This window comes from Caretta caretta, chromosome 3 (assembly GCF_965140235.1).
Source record: "Caretta caretta isolate rCarCar2 chromosome 3, rCarCar1.hap1, whole genome shotgun sequence".
Taxonomy (NCBI): Eukaryota; Metazoa; Chordata; order Testudines; family Cheloniidae; genus Caretta; species Caretta caretta.
In genome coordinates this window covers 209,120,845-209,139,740 of record NC_134208.1, presented here as the reverse complement: position 1 = coordinate 209,139,740, position 18,896 = coordinate 209,120,845, and the positions used below count along the sequence as shown (strand labels likewise).

General features: G+C 48.8%; 1 protein-coding gene and 2 long non-coding RNA genes across 5 annotated transcripts; 1 reads left to right on the top strand and 2 right to left on the bottom strand.

The window, feature by feature from the left end:
* LOC125633266 (uncharacterized) lies at positions 1-5,640 on the bottom strand. Of its 2 annotated transcripts, XR_007355557.2 has the most exons (3): positions 5,300-5,640; positions 4,092-4,159; positions 1-2,640 (listed from the first exon to the last, which is right to left on the bottom strand). It is a non-coding gene; the product is annotated as an uncharacterized LOC125633266 (long non-coding RNA). The 2 variants fall into 2 exon arrangements; XR_012667897.1 differs by lacking the exon at positions 5,300-5,640 and having other exon boundaries at positions 4,092-5,293.
* A 476-nt stretch (positions 5,641-6,116) lies between these two features.
* Positions 6,117-16,622, top strand: PTCRA (pre T cell antigen receptor alpha). 2 transcript variants are annotated; one of them, XM_075127305.1, is made up of 5 exons: positions 6,117-7,518; positions 8,035-8,348; positions 10,286-10,327; positions 13,935-14,040; positions 15,343-16,622. In XM_075127305.1, the coding sequence occupies exons 1-5, from the start codon at positions 7,289-7,291 to the stop codon at positions 15,548-15,550; spliced, it is 900 nt and encodes a 299-aa protein (XP_074983406.1). In that variant the 5' UTR covers positions 6,117-7,288; the 3' UTR covers positions 15,551-16,622. The 2 variants fall into 2 exon arrangements, with proteins under 2 accessions (XP_074983406.1, XP_048698271.1); XM_048842314.2 differs by having other exon boundaries at positions 7,344-7,518; positions 8,031-8,348.
* LOC125633267 (uncharacterized) lies at positions 13,584-18,750 on the bottom strand. The gene is made up of 2 exons (XR_007355558.2): positions 17,895-18,750; positions 13,584-14,413 (listed from the first exon to the last, which is right to left on the bottom strand). It is a non-coding gene; the product is annotated as an uncharacterized LOC125633267 (long non-coding RNA).
* Between the last annotated feature and the right edge of the window lie 146 nt (positions 18,751-18,896).

Genomic DNA, 18,896 nt, shown 5'->3' with positions numbered 1-18,896 from the left:
TGAGAGAAATAGAACTTTATTCAGATTTTGGAAAAACAGCACGATACCCTGTGGTATTAAATATAAGTAATAACAAACAAATGAGGTGTTTTAGATAAATATTATTGAGCAGTGCTTCAAAAATGTTGATCAGTTGCAAGTCCACGGTGTATTTCTAGCAATTATAAAACTAAAGATGGAAAAATCATTAGTTATAGTTGCAACATAGTTTCTGTTTAAAGCTGAAATTTGTGACCTCTCTAAAATCCAAGTCCATCATTAGATGGACTTGGAAACTGGCATGCCAATTCTGGGCCCAGGGCAGAATATGCTGCACCCTGGCAGACATTTGATCAAAGGGTTCCTGAAACACTGGTTGCCTTCCCCGAATGATAGGTTTTCAGAATTCCACAATTTTTAACTCTCATCTCTGCACAAAAAAGGTGGATTTTTTTTTTTAATGGGGGCAAGCTCTACCAGACAGCAGAGATACCAGCCCTCCCTGATTTTGCATAATCCTCCCAGTGTTTAAATGTAATTATGACATTGCTTTAAATCTACACATTTTGCAATTACATTTTAAAAACCAGGAGGACTGTGTGTGTTGTGTGTCACCACCTCTCAGGACTTCTCCACTGGTGCCCCTGTGCAGATCAGTGTCGCCTGCAGCCCAGCCCTGTACATGGTGTGTACTATTTTGTTGGCCAGCTGGAGGAGGCTCACAGGGTGGGGCTCCTGAGTCACACTGGTGAGATCCCCTGATGGGGATCCCATCCCAGGCTGGTGCACCTACTTGGGGCCTGAACACATGGCTGGCTGCCACTGACTAAATGAGCCAGATACACCAAAAAACCACATGAAGTGGTTTCAGAAGTGTGTGCACACAAGTGAGGATGTGGCCGAAGTCATGGTCAGACCTGGTCATGGCTAATGATGTTACTAAATAGAAAAGGAGTACTTGTGGCACCTTAGAGACTAACCAATTTATTTGAGCATAAAATTGGTCAGTCTCTTAAGATGCCACAAGAACCTTTTCTTTTTGCGAATACAGACTAACACAGCTGTTACTCTGAAACCTGATGTTACTAAATGTAACTTCAGCTTATTACCACTGTTATTACTGTAACACACACAGAAGTGAATCTGAAATGCACCACAAGGGTTTAAGGCGCTACCCCAGACTCTCTCTCTGTATTTGGCTTTGCACTTTTCCCACTACTCCAAGCTGCCTCCCTATAAGTCTCAGAGGAAGGTCAATATCTCTGGAGCTATGATTGCCAGGACCCCTCTCTGAGATCTAGTGTCTGGCACCAAGAACAAGCTCCAAAACCTAATTATTACAAAGTTACTCAATTCTGGGGATCCCGAAACAGAAGGCCAGCGCTGTGCACAGTCTCCAGAGACAGCAAGAGCAATCTTCCCCAATAAAATTCCCTGGAGTCAAGTAGGGTGCTCAGGGCAACAAGCCAGGAGACTGAGTTAAAGTTCCCTCTTCCACTAACTGATATTTTCATGCTCTTGACAAACCACATCAATGGCCAAGGCCTCTTATCCCTACCCATCAGAGAGGCAGCGTAGCCTAGTATAGCGCACAGGCCTGGGACGTGGAAAACTTCCGACAGAGTCCGAAATAGAATCCTATTATCTCTTCTAACAGAACTACCTTTTGCTACTTAGCCACTTTCCTTCTGAGAAAAATTAGGTCAAATCCATGTACTTGAGTGTGCTGTTTGTACAATGGGCTTCTTCCTGCACCCCACCACTTCAGAGCTCTGCAGCTCACTGCTGAATTGGCCCAGCAAATAGCAGCACCTGCAGTGTCTGCATAGTGAGTGCTGGAAGGGAAGGTACTGGGGTTAAGGTCTGAGCCAGGAGAATTGAGTGAAGCAGTGTGGGGCAATGCAATCAGGAACTGCCATCTGCAAATATCCGTGCCTACACACAGCACAGTGGTTTCTAGCCTCCCCCAGTCTGCACAGAACCCAGGGAGACTACCCCTGAAATGGTGGCTCTGTCATTTAACAGCGCCAGTGTGGACATAAGTATACGGTGTTACACCCACATCCTACACTGTATAATGTAGAGACACTGTGTGGGCAAGGGGAATATGCACAAGCACAGACACAGTTCAGTACTTGTATATGCATGCCACTACAGACCTAACCTAAAGCTCTAATCCCTCCCTCCCTGGAGCCACAATCTGACCTGGTTCCTGGCACTCCCCTCCTGGGGCCAGGATCCCACACACAGCTTCCCCGTCTCTTATCGCTGCGTCCCGGCCGTGTGCTGTACTTGGGCTGACGTTTTGTCACCCTGGTAAAAAGGATCATGGAGAATTCAGGGATCTCCTAACTTTGCTGGGAATGATGGTGCATTGCATTGAGCTTTTCCCTTGCACCCCCAGTGAATAAGGGAATGGCATCATTTTCTACTCAGAGTGGAGCCAGAGCCACTCCTGTACAGAAAATACAGTTTCAATACCCAAATCAGTCTTAGATTCCATCCATTTAGGAATGAATATTCCAAGGGAGGTTCTATCCGGAAGTACTGCTCATGAGTCCCCCAGCCTTCTTCCCATGGGATGGTGGCTCTTCAGAGCTGTTGTATGCAGGTCCCTCTGTGAGCAGCTACGCGTACCTGCTCCCCAGGTCTTTCAGTGTCCTGAAAGAGACAGAGCCTTTTAATTCCTGTATCTAGTCTCTGGTTTCTCTCACCAGATAAAATTTGGCAGCCAGTAGATGGCATTATTGAGATTAAGATTTGACACACAAACACAAAAAGACCCAACAAATCTCTCTCTGAGCGGAGCAGGTTTGGACAAGTGCCACCTACAGCTGAAGAACTGAAAAGCAGGTCAGCGACCCTCAGCTGTCATGATCCCAGCTGCTTAAGGAGGAACTGGCAGGCCAGCGAAGGTTAGCTCTCTGTTTGCTACTACATAGATCAAAGTTAAACTGTTCTACTTTGTGGCTGGCTTTACTTGCCAAAGTTTGTTTAGTGATCTCTTATGCCACACGCAAAATTACAGTAAGATGTGGCTTCTATTTTATTCAGCAATAGAAAATTAATTTACTAGGAAAACAGATGAACTTGTAGGCTCTAAATAACTGAATTAGCTTTCTTTTACCTTGTAATTTTTTGCACTCTTATAGAAAAATTCAGTATCAGTAAAAACAATGCCGAGCCATCTGCTGCTTAGTATTGACTCTGAAGAATGGCTGAACTCCATCCAGCTCTTACTGAAGTCAGTGAGACTTGCAGTTAGCAGGATCAAGCTGCCTTCTACTAATGCTGAGAAGTTAAGGGCAAAACCCTGAGAGGTGCTGAGCACCTTCAACTGCTATTGGCTTCAATAAGTGGCACGGGCCCAGCCCCCTTCAGAATCTAGTCCTAATTTATTATTTTTAAACATAACTTCTTTGTACGTTTCGTTTTGTCAGTCTTAATTCAGAACTGTTCAACTCTGCTTACCCCTTCCTAAATGGCATAGCAGAAAGGCTACAGAGAAGAGCAGCAACCATTCCTGGTAGCGGGCAGGGCCAATGGCTAACTGATAGGTCTCAAAATTGGAAACAAGGTGGGTGAGGGAATATCTTTTATTGGACCAACTTTTGTTGGTGAAAAAGCCAAACTTCCGAGCCACATAGAGCTCTTGGTCAGCTCCAAAGCTTGTGTCTCACCAACAGAAGTTGGTCCAACAGTAAATGTCCCACCTTGTCATATCCTGGGACCAACAGGGCTACAGCTATACTGCAAACAACAATGGAAGATATCCATCCTAGGTACTTATCTGGTCCCCGTTACTGTAATATCTAATCACCTCACAATCTCTAAGGCTGTGGTTCTCGACCAGGGGTCTGCGGCCCTTTGGGGGGGGCGCAAGCAGGTTTCAGGGGGTCTGCCAAAATAAACCAGAGACCAGGGCCAGCATTAAACTCACAGAAAGGGCGCAGGGCAGAAAGACAAAGCTCGAGCCCCACAGCACTGGGGTGGGTAAGGTGGGCTGTGGCCGAGCAGGTTGTCCAGCCAGCTGGCTGGTGGAGAGGGTGGAGCTGTGCAGGTTGGCCGTGACATCAATTAACACATGGCACCAAGCCAGGATTAACACTCACCATGACACGTGCATGTGCTTGTCGAAGACACCCCCACACAGAATTGTTGATCAGCAACAAGTTTCACACTGAGTAAAGAAAACAAAAATAATCAGTTTATTTTTGTACCTGTATTTCCTTTTGTGTATTACAGGTGTGGGTGTGTGTTTAGCTGTATAACTACCCATTTAATACAACTTTTCATCTACTGGCTATCCAGAAAACCAGTTGTGGCACAGGTGGGCTGTGGCATCTTTATAGCATATTGTGGGGGCTCAGAAAGAAAGGTTGAGAACCCCCGCTCTAATGCATTTATCCTCTAAACCCCCTGTGAGGCAGGGCAGGGCTGTTATGTCCCCACTGGACAGATGGGGCATTAAGGGGGACAGGAACACCCCGGAAGCGTGTCTGAATCACTGTCACCGTGGGTTGATTTGGGGGAGGATTCTAGCTTGTAAGTGACTGGTGGAACGTAGGTCCCTGACGCTCCATCCCCCGTGGTGTTCCCTGCACACCTAGAGGAGAGTCTCTGGGGAGGGAGAAGCCTGTTTAGTTTGTGGTGGTTTGACCAAGAACCCTCCACCGATGCTGCCGGTCAGCCATTTCACTTGGGTGTGAATGTCCCCATCTGCTGCTAGAGCCAGTTGAGACAGGTCCTGTTGTATCATTTCAGGCAATGAGCAGTACCTTACAGGGCCTCTCTGCTCTAGCTGGCCCCTTCTCCACAGTCAGAATAGGCTTTAGTCTGAGTGGGGGTCTGCCTTCCCCAGCCTGACACCCAGCGGCTTCTTATTAGGCACCTTCTGCCCCAACAAAGGGGTGCTGCTGTGAGGGGGGGCGAGAGGCCATTAGCCTGTCAGGTTCTTCCCTTAAAAAAACAAACGCGAGAGGCCTGGGTGACAAGGAGCGGCAGGGCCGAACAGCCGCTCCTCGTCTGTGGCGGCAGCCAAAGCAGGCTGCGCACCCGTTCCGCTACCCTGACCAGGGGCACGGCGAGCCGGGCTCCCTGCGGGGTGCGAGTGCTGCGTGCCGGCAAGGCCGAGGGGCGCTGCCCGCCGAGAGCCAGCTCGCCGCCCCTCGGGAGAGTAGCTCGCTGTCCTTACAGCTGTTTCTAGACTCTACTGAGCAAGGGCCGCCGCCACACCCCACTGTCCCCGGGTTTCCTGGGAACTGCTTCACTTTTTGTCATTTCTTCCAACTGCCCTCTCTCGCAGGGCGCTGCTTATTACCGGCTGGGCGCCGCTCGGGGCGGCCGGGGCGCGGCTCGGGGTGGCCGGGGCGGCCGGGGCGCGGCTCGGGAGGGACGGGGCGGCCGGGTCTCGGCACCGGGCGGCCGGGGCGCGGCACGTTTCGAGGGAGCGGTGAGGGACCTGCGCCCAGGGCCAGCTTCCACGGCACGGCTGGGCCTCCGCCTCCTCGCCGGGCCCTTGGGCTGCGCCCGGCCGGCTGCAGGCCGGTCCCATGCGGCCCTGTAACGCCCGCCGCAGTTCGCCCCTCCCGCGGCTCCGGCCCGGCCAGGCGCCCCGCACGAGGCCGAGGCCGGAGAGCTCCGCTCCCGCCGGGCTCGCGTCAGGGCTGCGGGGGCTCGGCCGGGCGCGCCCCCTCCCAGGGCTTGGGCCTGCGGGCCAGGCGCGAGGGGGTGGGGCTCGCCAGGCTCGCCGCGACGTGGGGCCTGTGGAGGCCGGGCAGCTCCCGGCCGCTCCGCACCAGGCGGAGGATCTCGGAGAAGGAGGCCGGGGGCGCCGGGGCCGGGCCGGGGCCCCCCTGGCTCCGCGGCTCCGCGCCGGGCTCCATGGGCGGCGAGGGGCAGGCTCGGGCCCCGCCCGGCAGCGGCCGGTACCACTCCAGGCGCACGGGGGGGGCGGCTGGGAGGTACCACTTCAGCCGGGGGACCGCTGGCTCCATGCAGCTCCGGCTGCTGTGACCAGTCTGTGCACTGCGCGGGCCACGGCGCCGCCCCCGGCCGCCCCCCTGCACCGGACTGCGCGGGCCACGGCGCCGCCCCGGCCGCCCCCCTGGCCATAGCCCTGCACTCGGCTATCACATACAGAGCCTGGAGCGAATGGGCTCCGTCCCCCATGTCCCGCACCTTGGCCTCTGGTGGGGCGGGGAGGTTGTCCCAGTGATTGCCCCACATACACACCATGGCAGCGACTCTCCCCTACACACCCCACGAGCTGCAGGGGAACCTCACAGCAATTCCCCCTACGCACCATGAGCCCTGGAGAGAGCCTCACGGTGACACCCCCGACCTACACACAACACCCTCCCAAGAGGGAGCCTTGCAGAGACTCCCCCACCCAGAAGTGACCTGAGTCTGCACCCTGGATTCACAGCCACAAGGAGGCAAATGGTGCAGCTCCTGCTTGCACCCATCACTGAGACCCCTGCCCAGGCACACTCTGTGCCAAGCCACCCAGCCCCATCCATGGGACCCTTTGGCACACTGCATGGCCATTTGTCATGTTCCCCTCCCCTCAGCCGGGTACCGGGTAAGAACAGGGAATGGCTCTCCTCTCCTGTTCTCGCCTCCCTCCAGCCCTGGGCCTGAGTCTCCCTCAGGACTGATGTCAGCAGGGGGTGCTCACCGCCAGCAGGGGCAGGATCCAGCACCTGGCTGCCTGGAGGGGCCAGCAGGGGTCATAGACTCCAGGCTGTAGGCACTGGCTGCCCAGCACTGCAGGCAAGGGGAAATGGAGTTTACCCAGTTTATAGCATTTAGGTTAGATTAGCTGACCCAGTTCTTTTACCACCACTATATCACTGGGGCAACCTCTGGATGCCCCCTCCCCAATGCCACACCCGCATGCCAGCCAGTGTTGGGGGCACTCCTCCACTCAGCCCCATGCTCTCTGGGCCTGATCCCCACAGCCTGCCCCCCTTTGCACCAGGTAAATCCAGTGCCATGTGGTGTGTAGCACTGCCCAGACCCAGCGGGTGGGTATGACCCCCCAAGGAGCAGGGAATGGCTGACCCTGGTCTTGCTGTTGCCTTGGCTCATGGAAACCTGCTGGGGCATCTCCACAAGAGCCATCTGTTGTGCCCCGTGGAGCTGCAAACTGGGGTCTCTGTACTCCCCTTTGCCTGTGGGATTCTGCAGTTGGGGGGACCCAGTCAGATCAGCTTGTGCTCCCACAGGGCTGGGCTCAGGGCCATTAGGGTGGTTTTAGGCTCTCACTGCCTATAGCCATGTGAGCAAGCAAACGGTTAAAAGGTGCATGGGTTTGTTTGCCAGGAAGCACAGCAGCTGGTTAGGCAGCTGGCGAGAGACCGTTAGAAAGGGGCAGGGACAGCAGAGGGGAGGGAAAGGTGCTGAGAGACAGGCTGGGGTCCTTCTGCCTGCTGCGTTGTTCATCCCTGGCTCAGATGCTGCAGCTTCTCACCATGGGCCTGCCCTTGTGGCTGCTTGGACAGCTCCTGGCCCCCACAGTACTTCAGCTTCTGAGCTGTGAGTATGCCTGTCCCCTGGGGCAGGTGCCTCTTGCTTCACTCAGCTCCACACTCTCCTCCTTGGCAGCAAGCTTGCCTGCTTCCCAGGGTGGGCTGCATCCTCCCCCCGCCCTGACACCCAGGAGAACCATGCTGGGCCGGGTGGGTTCTGCAGGCAGCGTGTAGCTAGAGGCCCAAGACTGTAGATACCGTGGGAGGGGAGGAAAGGAGTGGCCAGTGAGTACCCCTGTTAAAGGGTTAGCTACACCCTGCAAAGGAGCAGCAAGGCCTGGGGGTTTTGTTCCAACAAACAGCGGTGGGGCTGGGGCAGCCAGACAAGGACCTAACCCCCAGTTGGGCACTCGTAGCTGGCCAAGCAGAGATACTCGCTCCACGAGGCAATCCTTCCCGAGAGGTTGGAAACCAGCTTTAGCCTCGTTGCTCCTGGTCAACAGGGCTCCAGGGTCAGCGAGGCCTTGTGGCTGAGACCTGCCCTGTGCATTGCTAACTGGCTGGCTGTTCTCCCGCCAGGCAGCACTGCAGCCCCTTTCCCTACCTTGGCGCCCCCACTTACCATGGTCGTGAACGGCGAGAGGAAGACCCTAGTGGTTTGTGTGGTGAACGACCTCTCCCAGGACATGGCAGATGCTATCTGGTTTTCAAATCAGAATGGGAGTGCTCTGGACTCCTTCACCTACGGAGTTTCCAGGGAGGAAGACGGCACATTCAGCACAGTCTCTCACCTCTCCGTCCACACCGCAGAACTGGAGTCCTGGGAATCCCTCGCCTGCCACGTGAGACAGAACAGAACTGCTCAGGTGTGGAGTGCCAGGTCCCTGCTGATCTCTGGTAGGTACCGAGCGAAGAGAATATCCAACACACAAACCCCATCTCTTTTCTGTCACTTCCCTGCCCCCATCTCCCTCCACCTCCAGTCCCCTGGGAGCCCCACATTCCTCTCCATTTCCCTGTGACTCCTTCCTCCCCTCAGTCACATTGTGTTAGCCCTGAATGACCTGGGCGAGAAAGTGAGGGTGCAGTGGCAGCTGCAGTGGCTCCCACTGCCCATTTGCAACAATGCAGACAAAGTACAAATGTCAGACGGTTCATTCAAATGCAACACCCCAGGGAAAAATAAAGGGTGACACTGTCACCCAAGGGGAGCTTAATTAATAGCAAATATGGCACAAAAGTGTCAAGAAGGCTCTAGCCTCAACAGACCTGGCAGGGCTGACATAATTCCTGCAACTATGGAATAGAGATGTAGGAGAGTGGAGACTCATGGGAAGGAGACACACACACAGCTCTCTGCATTGAAGAGATCTCTACAGGGAAATGCACCATGGTCAGGTTGAAGCTAACCTTCCAGTATAAGCCCAATTTTGACACATAAACACCTTCTCTCAAAACTAAACCAGCTGCATTTTCATAAATAAGCATGGGCTCCAAATCTTTCTTCAAAGGTTGAGGGAAACTGGATCAAGTGTTTGAGAGCCAATACTTTGAAACAACATTTGCAAAAATATGGATGAGGCAAAAAGCTGTGTTGAGCTAAGATTCTAAATATGCTTCAGTTACATAAGGGGAAAACTTGAGAACACTGTAGTTGCTTTTCCTCAGGCATGTAGCTATTAATTACTTAACTCCAGTTTGCTGATGCGTTTTGCCTGGATCTAACACAGTACATATATAGCCGTGACTCTTTAATGCCTGGGCTTGCCACTTTTCTATATAAAGATAAGATCAGATTCCTGATACTCCATATGTCTGGGAAATTGTTTTGTTCAGCAATGTTTTTATATGGTGGTTTTCAGTCTAATGAATATGAAGTGCACAGATGCAATGTGATGGCTGCACAGTTAAATATCACAAAGGCGGGAAATGAACAAGTCAGTTGTAGCCACAACCTTAGCATCCATATTTTACCCATCCTGCAGGATTTGGGTATTGGGGGTAAGAGGACTTTCAAAGGCTCAAAGAGGGGTTAGGCACCTGACTCCCATGGAGAGTCAATGTGAGTTGGGCAGCTACCTCCCAGCTCTTGTTTGTGCCTTGGAAAATCATCTCCGCAGTTGTTACCCCCACCACAAAATGCATTTATGTTGCTTTTGTTTTGCCCAACTTTTAGTGGCATGTCTGTGCAGCGATGCAATTTTCTGCATTTAATATCCTAGTACCATGACTATTTTAAGACAAAGCGCGAAGCCGGTGTGTGACCTTTCCAAGCTTTGTCAAGTTCACCAGCAGAGCTTGTGAGCTAACTGATCCAGAGGCACTTGGTGTGTGCATCCCTTCTATCAGCTAGTTGCACATCTATAGGTATACCCCCAATAAAGTGTTTTCAGCTAAATTAATTTATTATGCATGCTCAGTCCCACTTCTTCCCACTTCTCCTGTCTCATTTTAAAACTTGGCAAAGTAGAGAATCTTTATGAAGAGGCATTTACACATAAAATGTGAAGTTTTAAAGTTGAGTTGTTTGCATTATCAGTGCAAAAATAAAAGGGAGGGGTGGGGGGTAGCTTGTTTTAAAGCAGGAAAAGTATGTATTTTACATAATTATCTCAGAAAACCCTCATGAGAATGCACTCAGGCTTTCCAAAACTCCACCCCTTTGAGCAGAGACCAAGAAAGATATCAACCCAAAAGGTGAATGAATTGGTAAGTTATGAGAACGGTGTAAGAAGGAGGTTATGGTGGGAACCGTTCTGAGCTTTAACCACGCAGTCAGTACTGTTACAACTAGTATAATTCCTCCTACTAATAGTTATAACTCTGTCTTGTAGAAGACCATGTGGAAGAGCCCTGTCTGGATGAAGACCGAAGTGGTAAGCAATAACTCTGCATTCCTCCCAGCACATTCATACTGCCTATTTGAATCCAACTGATTCTTTGAGGAAACAGAAGGGCTGTGGAAAGAAGCATGTGGATACCACCTCCAGTTTAAGCCTTTTCTGAAAATGAACATCAGAAGAAACGGGGATAAATTCTGGCCTCACTTACACAGGTCCAAGTCTAGAGTAGTAAAGTTATTCCAGATTTGCAGCAGTGTAAATGAAAGCAGAATTTTGCCCACTGTTTCCAAGAGCTTTAGTCATTGGATGAAAGATGCAGGTCATGAATTGACTAACCTTTTCCACCTGGACATCTGTATGTCAGAGGTTATATCTTAGCCTCAAAGAAAGAAGCTGTCAGCAGCATTGCTCTTAGAGCCTTTCTGCTATGCAACCCCTGGATCTGCGCTGGCAGCAGCAGACATGCGTGCAGGATCTCCACATCGCCACTCAAAGGCAAACAGCCACAGAGCTGGCTCTTGTGAATTTGACCTGGTCTGGAAGAGCAGTTGATCTCCGAGTTGAGAAGTCAGCTCCCCCATAGAGCAGGTCAGGAATTTTGCAATGAAACATTATTTTATCTAAAAATGTCGATTCCTCAAAATTAAAATCACTTGCAGACCAGGGTCCTGACCTGAAACGTTTTTGAAAAAAAAAGTTTCGAAGTTGGCAAAACATTGTGTTCTGATGTTTTCTAAACACTAAATGTTGGTTGTGTGATTTGAAACAGCTTTTCATTTTGAAATTTAAGTTAACTGGGGGAAAAAGTCAAGGAAAGAGGTTGAAATCAAAAGGAAATGTTTTGAAAATATTGCAACAAAATGTTTCAATTGATCTGAACTGAAAATGTTTTGGTTTGTGAAAATTTTAGATTGACTTTTTGTCCTGATTCAGGACAGGAAAAAAAATGGAACTCTCAGAACTATTTGCGGGATGGGAAAACCATTTATGGATGTGGTCCTTGAGGCTATAAAATGCCACAAAACAAGATGCTAAACCCGCACTTCACTGTGAGATGCTGTTCAGTGCAGGGGCTGGAGAGAGATCCTCCAATATTACCTATGAACACTACAAAGTTCCAGTGATGCTGTCCTGGCCCTAGTGTCAAGAAAGGAACAACTCCATAAACACTTATTACCTATACAATGTGGCTTGCCAGGATCATCTGGGAATATCTCACTTTAATCCATTTCCTTGCCCCTGCAGGGACCTGGGGCACATCAGTCCCTCCTAGTCTCTGCCAGTGGTACATAATAGTCTAGTCTCCTGTGAGCTGTAATACTTTGGTCTAATTTCAGTTGTTGAGCTTAATGTGCAGGTGCTGGGTGTGGTTAATGGCCTGTGATCTACAGGCAGTCAGGCTAGAATTCTGGTGGTTCCTTTTGGCCTTAAACTCTATCTCCTCTGTCTGTTACATAGACATTAACAGGCGGGTGGGGTGGGGTGACAGGATAACAAATGGAATAGGAGGTGTGTGATTCTTAGCAATGGTCCCAGCACACCACCTGTCCAGCCATTATCACAGTGTAGTTTGTGATGTACATCATGGCAAAAGTGAGTCTGGGGAAGGGACATGGAAGAGGATACAATGGTGGCTTTACGGATTTCAACTGAGAGCTTTTCCCCCTGGTAAGGGACAGCGTAGGACAGAGTGTCAGAATGCTCGTCAGAGATGGGGGTGATCAAAACGGGCACTGGTGGAATGAAGGGCAGAACTGACTGTGCATACAGTAACAGACTGGATAGGTGGGGAGGGCTAAATTATGGAAGGTTTTGTAAGTACGGACAAGAAGTATGTGTTTGTGATGGGAGAAGGTGAGCCAGTGGATGGACTTTAAAAGGGGAGTGATATGGTCAGAACATGGAAGATGATCTTGGCAGCTGCGTTTTGAATGGGTTTGAGAAGGAGAGGGGGCAAGTACTGAGCCAGAGAGAAGGAGGAAAGAGCAGTGGTCAATGCATGAGACGATTAAGGCTCAGACAACGGTTTCGGCTGTGTGGGCAGAGAGGGAAGGACAGATCTTGGGGATGTTGTACAGGAAGAAGTGGTTAGATTTAGGCACAGCTTGGATATAGGGGTGAAAAGAGACAGTGAAATCCAAGATGAAGCCACATCTACCATTTTACAGAAGGGGAAATTGAGGCACAGAGTCAGCAACAAATTATTTATAATAATAGCATAAGAGTATGGTCTGAAGTAAGTACTCCACTTTGGAAGAAACAATCAATTGCACATACAAAATGGGAAAGGACTGCCTAGGAAGGAGTACTGTGGAAAGGGATCTGGCTGTCACAGTGTATCACAAGCTAAATACAGGTCAACAGTGTAACACTGTTGCAAAAAAAGCAAATATAATTCTGGGATATTTCAGCAGGAGCGTTGTACACAAGAAGTAACTCTTCCACTCTAGTCCATGCAGATTTAAGCCTCGGCTGGAGTACTGTGTCCAGTTCTGGGTGTCATATTTCAGGAAAGATGTGGACAAATTGGAGAAAGTCCAGAGCATCAAAAATTATGAAAGGTCTAGAAAACATGACCTATCAGGGAAGACTGAAAAGAACTGGGTTTCTTTAGTCTGGAAAAGAACAGACCATGGGGCGGGGAGGGAAGAGGAGAACAGTTTTCCAATACATAAAAGGTTGTTACAAGAAGGAGGGTGATAAATGGTTCTCCATAACCTCTGAGGATAGGACAAAAAGCAACAGGCTTAAATTGCAGCAAGGGAGCTTTAGGTTGGACATTAGGAAGCACTTCCTATCAGGGTAGTTAAGCACTGGAACAAAACTGCCTAGGGAGGTGTGGAATCCCCATCATTGGAGGTTTTTAAGAACAGGTTAGACAAACACCTGTAAGGAATGGTCCAGTTATTAGGAGTCCTGTCTTGAGTGCAGGGGACTGGACTAGCTGACCTACTGAGGTCCCTTCCAGTCCTACACTTTTATGATTCTGTGACTTGTCCAAGGTCACACTGAGTGGGTGGCAGAGCTGATAAGTCACCAGAGTTCCAAGCGCCCAACCCAGAGCTGCATCCTCTAGGCCAATTGTTCTTGTACCATTGGACATAGGAGGGGTAGAAGTACAATAGCAGTAAGATTTCATTATAACGACGCTGATGATAGCAACGAATGTGCTACACTAAGTACCTGAGTTCTAGAGGAGGTGCATTAGGTCTTTCAGACTGACTCCTATTGCTCAGGCCAAGGGTGCCCAACCTCCAGCCCACCAGAGCATTTCATACGACCCGTGGCCTGCCTCAACACAATTTACTAACGGCAGATTTATCAGCGTTTTGGCATCATGTTTACATCTTTTTAGTTTACACGAGAGTGTGAATAGACAATACTGTACATAGAAACAACCTATCTAAATATATATGAAACAAGAGAACTTAAAAAATATAAATCAATACAGGTTACTTTAAATCTTATTAAAATATGTGGAAGCTGTTTGGCCCGAACAAGGTTGTGCTTAGGTTTATGTGGCCCTCTTGTGTAATAAGGTTGGGCACTGCGGCCATACACAGTCCCAATAGGGACCACTGGTAATTTTTCTGTGTGGCACCCCAGGTTCTGATCAGGTACGTGATCCCATCTGTTTCAGCTCTGCCCGTCCATTCACAAATCCTGCTTCTCTTGGCCATCAGAGTGTTGTTGCTGAAGTTCCTCCTGTTTGACATACTGATCACCTGCAGCTTCCTCTTCAAAGGGTAAGACTCCATAATGCAGGGAAACTGTGGAGCACAAGGGGTTTCTAGTCATGGCATCCAGTCGCTAGGAAGCTGAAATAACTTCAGAAGTTATTAAACTGTCAACGACAATTAACAAAAATAATGAATTGACGTAGAAGGCCGCCATTTTGCAGAACACCATTCTGGGAATGCAACTCCGAGCTGAATGTATGGGTAAGGAAGAGACTTTCAGAGATGTGCTTTGGGTTCATTCAGAAACTGGTTTGATCACTGCTAGGTCCTGGTTCCTATTCTGACTTTCCTTTAATCTTGGAATGGCTCCTTCCCCTGGAGTAGGAATTGCACCAACCTGGGTCTCCAGGTGGGAAGTACCAATAAAATGGGCAAGATGCTAGAAGGAGAAAAACAGGCAGAGCTGGTCAGGATGTGTGAATTGCCTCAGGGAGGCCAGTCCCTCCACAAGATCTTCTGCAGCCTCAGTCACTGCATCACCTCCATAACTACATGGACATGCTGGTCCGCACTAGTTAATTCCCCTTCCTCCCTCACCCCCCACCTGTCTCCAGCTTCCCTTCACCCAACCCAGCTCTCCTCCTGTCTCCATCTTCTGTCTCTTCTTCCCAATCTTCCCAATCCCATACAAGGAGTCTGCCCCTCCTTGTATGCAGTGTAGTTGTAGCTGTGTAGGTCCTAGGATATTAGAGAGACAAGGTGAGTAAAGTTTTAGATCTTTGAGGTGCTATACCCCATTTGGTGGAACTTAATGCAGCATTAGATCGGAACTGTTGTCCCCTAGAAGTCAGAGGAGGGTTGCTGGGCAACCACTTCTCTCAGAAGACATAGGGGATGCTGTTGCCAGAGCTGCTCCGAGCTCACTAGCAGAACCAGGGGCTGCCGTATGTGCCTGCAGCATTGATTGCACTGCAGTTTCCACACTCCAGCACTGGCTCTGCACCCAGTGGTTATGAATGCTAATTTATTAGCCAATCCCACAAACCACAGAGGGCCTGATTTGCAGAGGTGCTGAGCCCACAACAGGGTTTGTGGGTGCTCTGCACATCTAAAAGCCAAGTCATCCTGTGCATTACCCTCTTGCTAGGGTGAGAGCTCTCTGCTGAATGTTGTAGCTTGGCAAGACATCATCCATCCTGGGCAGTGATGATTTGCTGCTGCTCTCCACAGCACATTCTCAGGTCAGCCAGCCTTATAAAGCAGCAGACCTGAGAAGAGCAAGTAAAGACTGGAAAGCAGAGACACGATGGAAAGTGTTCCCTGCCCTCTACTATCCTCACCTCGTCACACCGTTTCATCTCCTTTCAGGGGACGCCAAGCCCTACCGCTGAATTCTGCAAATAGTTCATCTGCTCAGGCTTGGTTCAGCAACGGAGAATCAGCCTCACTCGTCAGCATGGAGAGCAGACCGAGGCAGAGACTGAGTTGGACAGAGTTAGTGACTGGAGCCAGCCATCCCAGGGGTAGCAGAGACAGAGCTTCCCACACCATTTCCTTCCACCTTCCACCCATCTGAGCTAGAGCAAATCAAATGACCCACTAGCAACTGTCCGCACAGTGGGACTTGGGGCAGTTTACAAGGTGTTGCGCTTGGTTTGCTTACCTCTCTGTCCGCTATGCTGATGTCAGCCAGGACATGACCCATGATAGGCATGTACCATGTGCAGAACAGATGGTCCCAAGCTGGACCGAAGTGTAGAACAGAAGACAACAAACCTAGGCTAATGGCATACCAGCCCAAGTGTTGAGTTGGGCGTGGACCCAGGTTTCCCTCTTGGTCACCTGTTCTAATTTTTATTTGTTTGTTTTTTATTGATGTCTTACTGGGTAAACTGCACAGTTTGCAGAGGAGTATGGCGTTCACAGGCTGCAGCAATGTACTTCATGTACTAGCAACAGTGATACAGGGCTCATCTCCAGCACCCTACTTGTGAGCGCCAGGAAACACCTTGTTGGTAAAGAAAATCCTTTTCTGGGCAAAGAGATCAGTTTGCTCTCAGAGTCAGCACCCAGGGAAATTCACTTCAGAAGAAGTCCTGTGGCTTTTTGGGTCTACAATTTTTAAAAAAAACAGAACATTTTGACTTTTGACATTTTTTTAAACCAGATAAACTATTTGTTGAATTCAGCCTGAATTCAGCAAATAGTTTTGGACCCCCAAAAATGCATTTTGTGGTGAAAAAACAGTATGTTGAAAAAAAATGTGCCCAGCTCTACCCTTCACACAGAACTAAAATCAGATCATGACCAGAACCACATACAGTCTGAAACTCTTCCAATCCCGGAGTGGAGTTGTTTCTCTCTAGATCAGCAACTTCTTCCTGCGCGGTTTCCTTTTTTGTATCCGAGTGAAGCTGCTCCAGTTCCAACACCTGAGGGAGCTGCTCAAAGGCTCCCCCTTCTCAGGTAGGCACTGCCTATTTTTATAAGGGAAATCAGAACTTGGGAAAACCCTTTTGGGTCCAAAGGGATCTATTCTGCCTGTTGAAGAGGAATTTGCTCAGCATGTAGAGGAATGAGGAGAAAGAAAACTCTAGCCTATTTTATAAACAATTATAATAAATTCAAACCCATACAGTATGGCCTCATGTATGTGTGTCTGAGTGTTTCTGTAGGTGTGTGCACAGACTGCAGTGACAGCACACCCCAACCCAGCCCTCTGTCCATAACTCTTGCAGCCAGCATTTCTGGCTCTCTCAGGCACTTTTGGGCACTGAAAAGAGAATAATACATTCACAGGCTCCGGCAGCCCCAGAGAAGGGTGCGTTGGGCATGGAATGAGGTTGAGGACTGGACATGGAGAGGGCAGGGGCAAAAGGTGTGGAGAGGGGAATGAGATGGGGAGGAAGAGGGGCACATGGCTCAAGCACTCAGGCCACTCAGAAGCCACCTACAACCTTTTAAGGTTGAATGGACAGAAAGCTGGAATTGTTATGCAAATTTAATAATTGCATATTTAATTGGTATAATTTGCATACATGAGACCAAGCACTATATTTGCAAATAAAAGAACTGCACAGACTATCCCCACTACCTCCTAGATCATTCTAGGGGAGAGGTGGATAGGAGCAGGGGGTTGGGCAGGCTGTCTAGGGTCAGGGCAGATAGGAGCAGAGGTGTGGGGGTGGGGTGTCAGGATGGATGGGCAGAAGGGACAGGGCTGGGCAAAGGGGTGGACTGGGCAGGCTGCGGGAGGCGGGGGGGGGAAGGGTTGTACCCACTGTGCTCTCTTGCCTCTACACTGGACATGCCCTAGGCTCTGTGAGTCCCAACTGGCTAGTCTGTGAATATCCTAGGGCAGTGGTTTATAAATTTTCTAGGCTATGTACCCCCTTTCCAAATAATGTAGTCTATCACGTACCGCTATCTGAGATAGGGTCATAATATACTTATGAAAACAGAAAAAAGTCTGTAAGGGATAACATGATGCAAAAATGCACAAGCCCTGGAGTGTGTTGTCCCGGATAAAATTGTTCGTTATAATAACTGTATCATATATACCTTCACTTTGGATCAAAGTAGTCCCTCAAACAAGTTTCTAGTTGTTCTAAACATTAAACTGGAAGTTTCCATGGTCATTTTATTGTAATTAATTAAAATTAATGAAGCCTCCATGCTGGTCTCAATCACTCAGACATAACCCATGTTAGCCTGTTTGTGACTAAGCATTTAAAAATGCCAATCATGTATTTTTGTTGATAATAAAAAGATACAGAAAAGGAGGCAAAGAAAAGTTCACTATCCATACATTTCTACAGCTAACCTCGATAATACGAAAATATATTATTGGCATTTTTAAATTCTTGATGACTAATGTACAGTACTTATTGATGTTAAGAAAAAATATATATAATGCTTACCTATCAGTGTGATGGATGTCCTTGCTTTTTATCACACAAATCACTGATGGCAGGGAAAATTGGAGAGAGCTTCACTCACAAGTCATTTTCAGCATTTAATCTCTGAGGATACTTTGTCTCGATCGCCATGAGGGCAGAGAATCCAGTCTCACAAAAGTATGTTGTGGAGAAGGGCATCAGAAACTTGACAGCTCGTTTTGACAGGTATGGGTAATCTTTCATCCTTTGCACCCAGAAGTCTGCCAAAGGTTTGCATGCAAATTCTGATTTAAGACCACTGTCACAAGAGAGATCTAAAAGTTTCTCCTGCTCATGCACTGGCAGAGGAGGAACTGGGAGAGATTCAGGCACCTTAAAGGGATTGCATATCCAGGAATTTGCATTGTCCATTTTGGGGAAATACTTTCTTAGTTGTTTGGTAAGTTGTTGCAAGTGTTCCATAATGTCAGCTTTCACACTCTCATGTAACAGCATATTGTAATTTGTTGCAAGAAATTCTTGCAGTGTTGGAAAGCAGTCAATCACATTTCTCTTTAAGCAACTATCCCAAAATAGTAGTTTCTTAATCATGGATTCGATTTTGTCTTGTGTTTAGAAAATAGTGGTGCTTAAGCCCTGAAGGCCAAAATTGAGCTCGTTGAGGCAAGAAAAAATGTCTGCCAAGTAGGCTAATCGCTGAAGCCAGGCAGCATCTTCCAAACAAGATGACAGTGCAAAGGGGTAGTGATCAGTGAAAAAAAATTGAAGCTCGCTGTGCAGCTCAAAGAGTCATGTCAGCACTTTGCCACACGACAGCCAGCGAAGCTCAGTGTGCATTAGTAAAAAGAAAAGGAGTACTTGTGGCACCTTAGAGACTAACCAATTTATTTGAGCATGAGCTTTCGTGAGCTACAGATGAAGTGAGCTGTAGCTCACGAAAGCTCATGCTCAAATAAATTGGTTAGTCTCTAAGGTGCCACAAGTACTCCTTTTCTTTTTGCGAATACAGACTAACACGGCTGT

Bases quoted from the DNA above. Each gene is read 5' to 3' on its own strand.
- PTCRA (XM_075127305.1), top strand. From the start codon at position 7,289: ATGGGTTTGTTTGCCAGGAAGCACAGCAGCTGGTTAGGCAGCTGGCGA. The intron at 10,328-13,934 runs GTAAGCAATAAC...CATCTGTTTCAG, and splicing joins TCTGGATGAAGACCGAAGTG to CTCTGCCCGTCCATTCACAA. The intron at 14,041-15,342 runs GTAAGACTCCAT...ATCTCCTTTCAG, and splicing joins TGCAGCTTCCTCTTCAAAGG to GGGACGCCAAGCCCTACCGC.